The sequence below is a fragment of the Martes martes genome (assembly GCF_963455335.1).
Source record: "Martes martes genome assembly, chromosome: 1".
Classification (NCBI taxonomy): Eukaryota; Metazoa; Chordata; class Mammalia; order Carnivora; family Mustelidae; genus Martes; species Martes martes.
Window position 1 is genome coordinate 130,845,160 of NC_137888.1, and position 10,506 is coordinate 130,855,665.

General features: G+C 47.8%; 1 protein-coding gene across 1 annotated transcript in view; it reads right to left on the reverse strand.

Annotated features, from left to right (window-relative positions):
* Positions 1 to 9,666, reverse strand: part of COLQ (collagen like tail subunit of asymmetric acetylcholinesterase) — a gene marked incomplete at its 5' end in the record, with an annotated part of 56,576 nt that extends 46,910 nt beyond the window's left edge. Inside the window, one exon of the mRNA XM_080810305.1 lies at positions 9,561 to 9,666. Within this exon, the coding sequence (XP_080666431.1) occupies positions 9,561 to 9,666 (106 nt within the window). The remainder of the gene's footprint in view (positions 1 to 9,560) is intronic.
* Positions 9,667 to 10,506: the final 840 nt, after the last annotated feature.

Sequence of the window (10,506 nt, forward strand, 5' to 3'; positions counted from 1 at the left end):
TTGGTTTCTGGATGACTATAGAGAATTGGGAAGCCTTTTGGGAGCTAGTCTGTGAGGTCCACCCCAGTATGGATGACCTCAGAAACTAAACCAGTTCTGTTTGGGTACAAAAGGGCAGCCCAGTTTTAACTTTCAACAGTGATTCACCTCACAGAAACTTCCTACTGGGGACAAGTTGAAACATTCGAACAAACCCCCAGTCACAGGAATGTAAGAAAGCCCCAGGCAGATGGACAGGTCTCTATAGGTAGGATGGCCATCCTCACCGCATCCCACACCCTCCTGGGTCCCTGAGAAGCCCCATGCTAGGTCTGAGACCTCCGGAAGGTCCCTCCTGGAGCATGTGTCCCCAGAGTGAACTAGCAGCTGTAACAGGAAAGCTCCTGGGGTTTTCTCCAGACTTCTCAGAAAGATACCAAAAAAGGCCAGGTGATCAGCAGGGTGGGATGGTTGGGGAAAGGAGTAGGGAGGCCTGGGAGGGAAGGAGACTGTCCAACTCACATTCATGTGTCCTTCTTTGCTTTCCTCTCTTTTTTCAGCCCCCAGCTGGTTTAGAGTGCAAAGCCCTCAGCAGCCCTGAGGCCTCTCCTTCAGCTGTTGCCAGCTCCCAACACACGCCTCATGCTTGTGCTTATGTTGGTTGCTGTGGAAACATAAGTGTGGGCTTGAATGGAGCTAAATGCTCCTGGGCTGGGAGATGGACTCGGGCCAGGTGTATTTTTAAAGCCATCTGGGGAAGCCGGCCACCACGAGAAGAGCCTTCTTCTCTGGTCAATGTGTTCCTGCTTTAGGGACTGGTTCACAAATGCAAAACAGAAAATAGCTCTGCCCCTCTTTTTGCCTTAACTCACTGGAGAGTTTAAGCAATAAGTTATCGTGTGGGTTGTATTTAAACTTTTGCCTTTAACACAAATGCATCTTAGGGGAAATCATGACGTGTCGGCATGTGCACAGACACTGTGAGGTTCTGGAAATAATGACAGAAATAATGACACCTTACATATCAGGCACTATTGTAAGTACCTTACATTTGTCATTAACCCACTTCATCTCCATAGCTCCCCTCTGAGTTAAACCCTGCTTTTAGCCCCATTTTATCTATGAGGAAACCGAGGCACAGAAAGGGCCATTTGCTTGCTCAACATCACAAAGCTAAAGAAAACACAAGGTTTGGACCCTGGCAGCATGGCACCACAGGCCCTACCCCTAATCACCAGAATATTCTAACTCTATAGTGGTTTGGGGATCAGTAAGTTCTGATTTGGAATTTTGACCTTGGCACGGTGTGACCTCAGCCAAGTGACCACACCTCCCTGAATGTTAGTTTCCTCTTTGGTAAAATGGGGGTACTACTGGCTTGTGAAATTGCTGTGAAGATTAGAAGTCATATATGTAAAGAGCCTAGCAAAGGGAAGGTGCTCAGTGCAAGAGAGCCGTATTAGTACAGCTCTCTTAAGGGAGCAATGGTGGATACAGTTGCTTCCCTGCCAGATCCCATAGCATCCATCAGGCCTTATGGGCTTCTGGCTTGTACCACATATACCTGTGACTATGCCAGAAGGCTTCACCAGCCATGCAAGTTGCTTGGGGCAAGGATGTCCCTAGGAGTTGGTGGGTAAATACCCCAGTTCTCCGTCTCCCTGTCTCAGGAGAACTGAACCCCAGAGGCCCAGAGCACCAATCTGCTCCTGATCTCCCTCCATGCTGACTACCTTCCCTTCTTTGTCTCACCTCCCCTTGCCCTACTGGGATCACTGCCTAGATACCCAAATCCTTGTCTCAGGGTCTGCTTTCGGGAGGAATCCAAATGAAGACAGTATAGACGCCTGCGTCTTTGATTCTGATGCCACTTAAAGAATACTCATAGAAAAAAAAAAAAAAGAATACTCATAGGACACTTTATCCAGTGAAAAGGTAACTGTGGGAGACTGAATAAGCCCCCAGAGAGGTCCAGACTGATCCCTAGAACTTATACATGTTACTTTCTATGGCAAAAGGAACTCTGCAGATGTGATTAAATTCAGAAGTTTACGATGGAGTGATCAACTCAGTGGGCCTTAAATGTGATCACAAGTGGTCCTTTTTTTTTTTTTAAAGATTTTATTTTATTTATTAGTCAGAGAGAGAGAGAGAGAGAGCGAGCACAGGCAAACAGAGTGGCAGGCAGAGGCAGAGGGCAAAGCAGGCTCCCCGCCGAGCAAGGAGCCCGATGTGGGACTCCATCTCAGGACACTGGGATCATGACCTGAGCCGAAGGCAGCTGCTTAACCAACTGAGCCACCCAGGTGTCCCCACAAGTGGTCCTTTAAGAGAGAGGCAGAAGGGGGTGTCTGGGTGGCTCAGTTGGGTAAGCATCCTGCTCTTAATTACGGCCCAGGTCAAGATCTCAGGGTCATGATCTCAGGGTCGTGATCTCAGGGTCGTGATCTCAGGGTTGTGAGATCAAGCCCTGCATCCGGCTCTGCGCTGGGCGTGGAGCCTGCTTAAGATTCTGTCTTTCCCTTTCCCTCTGGCCTTCCCTCTGCTTACACACTCTCTCTCTGTCTCTTGCTCTCTAAATAAATAAATAAAATCTTTTAAAAAGAGAGAGAGAGAGAGAGAGAGACAGAAGAAGACTTGATACAGAGAAGGCAATATGACCACTGAAGTTAAGATGCCATGCTACCGGTTTTGAAGATGGAAAAAGGGGCCAGGAACCAAAGATTGCAACAACCATAGCTTAAAACTAGAAAAGACAAGACATTTTGCCAGAGAGCCCATGGAGGAAGCAAAGCCTTGCCAGCACCTTGAGTTCTGCCAGGTGAAATGATTTCAAATTCTGACCTCCAGAACTGTAAGAGAATAAATGTTTAAGGCACTATCTTTGGGATGATTCATTCCAGTGGTCACAGGAAACTAATATAGTAGCTCCAAGACAAACTTGGGCAATGATTCTCAAAGTGTGGTCCCTGGGCCCGTAGCATCAGCAGTGCCTGGGATCTTATTAGAAATGCAACTCTTGGGCCCGACCCAGAGCTACTGACTCCGAAATTCCAGAGGTGCGTCCAGCGGTCTTACTAAGCCCTCTAGGTGATGCCTGCTGGCTAGAGTTCAGTGGTCAACGATGGCTAGCCATTGTACCACCTGGAGAGCTTTAAACAGTATCAATGCCTGAGCACGTGTCCCAGAGAGTGATTTAATTGGTTTGTTCAGCCTGGGTTTCTGTCAAACATCCCAAATGATTCTTAGATCTAGCCAGGGCTGAGAACCAGCGCTATAGTTTGAGAATCGCTGATCTGGAACATCGACTTTCAAATTGAACTCCGCAGAGCTTGAGAATTGTGGAAAAATAACCTGAGACTTCTAAAGAAGGAGGAGGCGGAGTCCAAGCCAGCAGGGGTTCTGGTCCCAAAGGCCAAGAAGTCACATGCCCTGAGGGGGTTAGACAGGTAAATGGAATAAGGAAAGCAGACCAGGCGTAAGACAAGGGGGTGCAGCGGGGATCTGCGGAGCTGGGGCTGAGCAGCCAGCCGGCACCGCGTTCCAAACAATCCTTGTCACATCAGAATATGGTTGGTGGGTCAGGACTGCCAGGTCGTTGGATTTCTCAGGGGTTGTTGTTGTTGTTGTCTTTTATTAAGAGACATCTGAAACTTTTTTTTTTTTAATGTTAAATCACTCCATTTTAAATGTTAGCAAACAAGGCAATGAAAAAATTCCTCTTTTTTAAAGCACGACAACATCTACCACATGAAGCGTGAACATGGCTGAGCATGGAGCTTGGCTTCGGCCCTTGGGCTGTCTCTGAGCTCCATCTGTGCCATGGGTGTCTTTCATTCCCCTCTGGGACCCAGAGGGCCAACCTGGCCAAGTTCTTTTCAGGGTGATCACAGAGCTCCATGGGGAACAATAGGCTTGGTTGCTCACTGCTGCATCCCAGGTCCTGTTACACAGTTAGCACTTAGTGTTTGTTGAATGAATACTTCTAGCCAAAGTCTGTGAGACAGACTTTGACACCCATTGACAGATGAGGAAATTGAAGCTCACTGCAGTGAAGTGATCTCCCCGCAATCACTAGCTCATGACCAGCTCGATCAGCATTCAAACCCAGGACCCTTCCCAGTAAGGACTACTGTGAAGAGCCAATACAAATGCACCTGTGAAACTGGTTTGCAAAACGAGAGGTTTGGGGCTAATTCATACCAATGAAAGAGTAACACGAGTCGGTACTTACAATGTGAACTACATTTCAAGAAGATGGGACGCCAGCTTATCTGGTGACTCACTGAAGCTGGAGGGGCTTTCTAGTCATTCCAGAGCTATGTTGTTTTTGTGTGGTTGTGAATCTGGGGAAAGTAGGCATGAGTGTGGCAGGTGGTGATGTAGAGGCCCAGCCCCAGATAGCAGAAGGGACAACCTCCCATCTCACACCCAGCTCTCTATGTGAGCTGCAGCTGAACCCATGGCTTTATTCAAAGGCTTGGGAGGAGGCGAAAGCAGGACACCAGCACCCACAGAGAGTCCTCTAATTTAAGAGTCCTCTCTGATTGGATTATGCAGAGGAAATAGGAAAAGCTAAATCAGAGGAGATGGCTGGAAGTGCATTATGGAACATTAAACAGTGGCTGATCAGCATCAGACACAAATAAATGGCTATAATCTACTGTCCAGAACATGAATGGTTCCCAAGTGGTAACCTGGCTGGCTTCCAGGCAGCGGAGTACAGAACTGGACATCAGGTCTTTTCAGCTACAAAACCCCTGCTCTGGGTCATATCCCAGCAGCCAACAGAAGATTCCGGTGTCCAGACAGTATTCACATCTTTCCACATGATCTCACTCTATCAGACTACATTTGAGTCTTCTCAGCATCTGGTCTGTTTGGGTCTGTAGACTCAAACATCATCTGGGGAGCTCCTGCCTAGCTGGGAAACCCTGTATTAGAAAAGGGAAGCCACATGTCCCTGTGGGGGGCCTAGAGTAGGTTGGCTCAGAGTGTCTGAAGAGAATGTCTGTGTAGTGGTAGTCCCCTGGTTACAGGAGGTCTCCTCCCTGAAAATACCTTGGTTGAAGCTCTTTTATTAGAGCATCCTTTAGTTTAAGTCCCCCATTAAGATGCAAATACCTTCAAAAGAGGGATAAAGTTGTACCCTGGCTGGTCCTACACACTTTAGTATAGGGTAATCTTTTTTTTTTTTTTAAAGATTTTATTTATTTATTTGACAGACAGAGATCACAAGTAGGGAGAGAGGCAAGCAGAGAGAGAGAGGAGGAAGCAGGCTCCCTGCTGAGCAGAGAGCCCGACCGGGGCTTGATCCCAGGACCCTGGGATCATGACTTGAGCTGAAGGCAGAGGCTTAACCCACTGAGCCACCCAGGCACCCCTAGGGTAATCTTTAACCATTTGCTAAGAGCTTTGGGTGTTGAAATGCTGAGGAGAAGGTTGGAGGGAATGGAGAATAAAGAATCTAGAGGAGAGTTTCTGAAGGATAGGAAGATCGTCTGTAGGACATGAAAAGCTAGTGTCACTATTTGTCCATGGATATTGGTTTACCTTAGTAAAAGCCCTGGACTTAAAGGGTGGGCTTCCAGTCTCCAGCTCTCCCCATCTTATGTTAGCTCTGTGATCTTGAGTAAGTCACTTAGCCTCTCTGAGCCTTCATGTCCTCAGCTGAAAAGTGGAAGTCATGCCACACCCATCCCAGAGGTGCTGTGAGAATTACATAAATCGAAGTGTGTGGAAGGTCTGCCCTTCTATAAATATTGTCCTTGGGTCTGTGCCACCACATTCTAGAAATTGTACAACTACTGAGCTACATCTGTGAATGGATCTTGGAGCTGAGTCAATCCACAGACCCATGGTGAGCCCAGCCAGGGCCTGCCAAACCCAGGCTAGATCAGCTGACCTTAGCTGGCCCACAAACACATGAACTTCAATGATAAATGATTGTTGTTTAAGCCACTGAGTGTTAGGATGGTTCATTACTCAGCAATAGTTAAAACAGTATACCAAAGTACAGCTCCAGACATTTTAAACATTAGGCCCATATTCAATAGAAATCATTCTAAAATATATCTGACCCTTATCTGCCTTCTTAAGCAAAATTAAGTGCACACAATTCAGTCTTCACTGGGTCGACCATTCACACTCACAGAGGGAAAAACAATTACTGTGATGTAAGTCAGGGCTGTTACCTACAGAACATGGGCTCTAGAAATAATTCCAAAATAATTCCAGTCTACTATTCTTTTTGATCTCAGAACTAGTTCCTGCTCATTGGTCATTTCTCTTATAATCAGCTTTGTCAGCTGTCTTTTTTTGTTGTTGTCCTGGTGTCCATTGTAAGCAGGAACTCACCCTTCCTAGTCTAATGCCCCACACCTAATTTACCAACCTTCTAGAAACCTGCTCTGCAAGTCTGCTACAATGCTGTCTAAAGAAACAGTTAGTAGATTGGAGTAAGGGCCTGAGCTAGTTTCCTGTGTATCAAATGCATGTGCTTTTAGTCCTAGGATTTCTATCATCACTTTTGGCCTCTTTGAGGCTTTTTGCTCCCTTCTATGGTTCTCCTGTGGGACCCGGCAGTGGAGGTTGTCAGGTAATGAACTTCTGATCTAGACAGCTGGTGCTGTGTCTGGAGTTGTGAGAATCCAGTCCTTCCTGAAGAGAGTGAAGGACGGGCTCAGCTATGAAGGAAAGTACTGCCCTCCAAGCCTATAAGAGCTCTTCCTCTATCATGGCCTCCCTGGGCCTGTTAGCACATGCTGCCTGTGTTTTAGCAGCGGATGCCCACTGATTCCCCAGGGCAGAGGCAGGATCCGACTTGTCTCTGTGTCCTCTGTAGCCTTAGAACAGTGCCCGGCACACAGTAGGCACGCGCAAGGGTATGGCGGGTCGCCCTGGTTTCTATGAGCACGGGGCTTGTCTTCTTCAGCAGAGTAAGAATTTACAAGCTTCTGAATATAGAACATTTCACGTCAAATTATTGGAAAATATTTTCGAAGGATTCAAGTTGTCCTGTGTCACAGAACAGTTGCCATTTTGGGTCATAAGTTTATTTCTGAACCATGCTATGAAGAAGCCATGGCAACCAAGTGTGGGAACAAAGCCAAGAGACTCTACAGGTGAAAGCAGGTATTTTTTTGCTCTGTTGAGCTGCTACCTTAGTGATTCCCCCTAAGTCTATCCCCATTGTTTTACCAAATGTCTAAAGACCACATTCACAAGCAGAAGGCCTGGATTTAGAAGTTCCTCATGAAGTGCCGATGGCTGTGTGGGTTAGCGATTCCACATTCCCACCGCTCCCCCTCACTCTGCACCCCAGAAGCTGACTCCCACAGACTGCATCCAGAGGTTCCCCTGCCCTCCAGCTCTGGGCTGGGTTTGGCTAATGGAAGGCAATGCCGAGAGGTAGATGGACTGAAGGAGAGAGGTTGGGGTATTTCTTCTCTCCTTTCTGCCTTCTTTGGGTCCCTCTGTGGTCATAGATCTACCTCAGGTGGCCCCTCCTCTAAGGTTCCACATCTTCTTGGCATCGGTTTCCCCATTTATTCCTCTTACCTTTTCAAGCACAAGGGTGGTAAAGACTCACCAAGGTTGCTAATACCTCGACTTTCCTTGTCAGTTCCCTTAACCCCACTCACACCTCTGAAAGGGGTCCCTTCGTTTAAGTCTTTTCATCTGAAGTACTTCTTTTTCCTGCTGTTACTCTGACTGCTACAATCTATAAAGTCCTATCTAAGAGATGTCTAAGCTGCACCAGGGGTCTCTCTAGGGCAAGGAGTTCAGAAAAAAATTAGAGGTTCTTTTCTCTCTAGCTTTCAGAACTTAGTAGCCATTTGGCTCTATCTAAATTACGTGATACAAAATGAAGGCAAGCCCCAATCTACAGATGAGAAGAGAAAAGTTACTATTCCTTCATTCACTCATTCATTCATCAAACATTTACAGAGCACCTATCATGTGCCAGGCACTATTCAGACCCTGGGGAAACAGGGATGATGTACAGGACAGTCCCTGCCCGCACAGCACTACAGTCTAACACTGACTGTCTCCCAGAAGCCAGAGCCCACCAGAGGCAGAGCTAGAACCAGAACATGGAGTACTGAGCCTTCAGCAGATTCTCAAAGGACTCTGTAGCCCAAATGAGGTTAAGAGCCCACTGAATTAGACCAAATTAACTACCAGCTTCCCCATCAAGCCGAAGAAAAATGACCCACAAGCTTCCAGAGGAAGTGTGGTGCTCCAGTGAAATTTGTGGGGGCACACTGTCACACACCCATGGTGACACAACCATTCACCTTTTCTGCCGACTCCTCACTCCCCAGATCTCCCCAGGTCCCGCCACCACCACCCTGCCCCGGCCCCTCTCCTTCAGCTCCTCACACCCTCATAATCAGCCCCGTGCTCTTCTCCGAGTCACTCACTCAGGGCCCACAGATGCTGGTGGCACTGGGAGCATAGCCTGTTGCTGAACTGTACTGAGGAACAGAGAGAGGTTGGGGACTGGATTCAGAGATATGTCCTCTCCGAAAACCTGCGTTTTCAGCAAAGGCCATGAGAGTGAAATTTCTGCCTCCGTGAAAGTATGTATGAGACTCAAGTTAGAGGGCATGACTGAAACTGCTTTTGCTGGGGGCGGGGGGAAGCCAGGGGTGGCGGAGGTGAATGGACGTGGGCTATGCAGGGCCAGGCAGCAAGCTTGCCTCTCTCAAGCCCTCCAGAAATATTTGAGTTTCCTCAGAAAGGCTTAAATAGGCCCTGCCAGTAACACAATACTTCCCCTGCTCTGGGTCAGACGGGACAAGGGCAACCTGGTGCCCGACACCCTCAGAGAAGTTTGGCAGGCTGGCATAAAAAGCCCCCTGCCCCAATCACCCAGCCCTACACCAGACACAGCCTACTCCAGGCCAAGCTGTCACTCTGGAACCCTCCACCTCTCCCCAGAAAGCTCCCATCTCCCAGGACCTCCAGCCGCCTTATTTGGATAGAAGGCTCTCGGTGGGAAGAAAGCACAACAGGAAAGCAGGCAGGGCTGGAGGGTCAGTGATTCTTGCTAGGTCCCTCCCAAGGACCCCTGGCCCGCAGAAAAATCACTGGACTCCCCCTTCCTCTGGTGGGCTGGTCCTGGAGGTAAACATTGCCCGAGCTCGGAAGAGGGGTGTTTGCTCCACAACGTGCCCCTTCTGTCAAGCCCCCTTTGGAAGGGGTCAGGGATGTATTCATAGAAGCGTCTGGGACTCCTTTCTCTCACTTGTACTCCTCTGTGCCTCTTTTAAGCTCACTTCAATTCCCAGTCAAAATGAAATCACGCAGCTAATGGGGAGAAGTGGGAGAGGCGGAAGTCATTTTTAAAAGGGTCTCTGGCTTTGAGCAGCTGGGTGGGGGCTGTTTGGAACAAGGATAGAGGGAGCTGCGGAGACAGCTCGGGTGACAGGAAGTTGCAGGGGTGGCTGTCTCCCTCCAGCCTCCCTTCTCCAAGAGCAGAATGGGGAAAATACCAGGACACACTGCAAAACAATCTTCCTTCCTCCCCCTGCCCCCGCCAGATGGAAGAGAGGAAAGTTGTGGTCATCATTTACCTGCTGAAATGGGGAGGACGCTGTTGATGAAAGTAGGCTGAGACATGATAAAGCGGAAGGAAAGCTGAAGATAAATTCCCAAAGTCACTGGATTCAGGACAACCATGCTGGCTGGGGTCTGGCAAGTGTCAAGTTCTCAGGCAAGGCTGCCGTGAAGCCTCGCTTATCTCTGCCTTTGTCTTACTCACTGCTGTTTGCGCCTCTCTCTCTCTCTCCCCCTCCCTCTCCCCCTCTCCCTCTCTCCTGTCTCTCTCTCCTTTCCCCATGCCTTTACCAAGAAAGAATGCCAACCATTTCCCATTAAACCTTCTCCGTACTCCACAGGGTTATATTTATCTCAAGCACTGGATCAAATGCCCACATTAAAATTAATATGTCAGAATTTTCTCTTTTGGACACTGAGGTAAGTGGCTACTGAGGAGCTGATGAAAAGGCAGCCAAGCCTCAAATGTTCGCTAGAAGCAGACCTCAAAGGGCAGACGGATTTCCTCATTATCCACCAGCAGCTACCTGCTTGGAACTGAGATGTCCTACAGCATCACAGAATCAGCTCTCCTGATTCAAACTGAATTTCCAGAGACCAATCCCTGTGCTGTCGGCCTGTGACTTTTTTACCCACTGGGCGACAAACATAAAGTGGACCTTGGATTATTTTTCTTTAATCCTCCAGTAAAAATGGGGGAGGCATATTTTCCAAAATACTCCTTTTCTCTAGGGAAAAATGTTTATTCTCTCTCCAGAAGCAGCAACCTTTTATCTCATCCAAAGCAAAATAAGTGAAAAGACAGAAAGTGAATGATTATCAAACTATACTTGGAGAAATGGCATCAATGACTTGATCTGTGGCTAGACAAAATTCGAGTAAAAACTACTGCATCCTTAAATGAATACCTCTTATGAGCTTATAAACCCTGTTATAGAGACCCTTAGATTTTTATTTATTTTT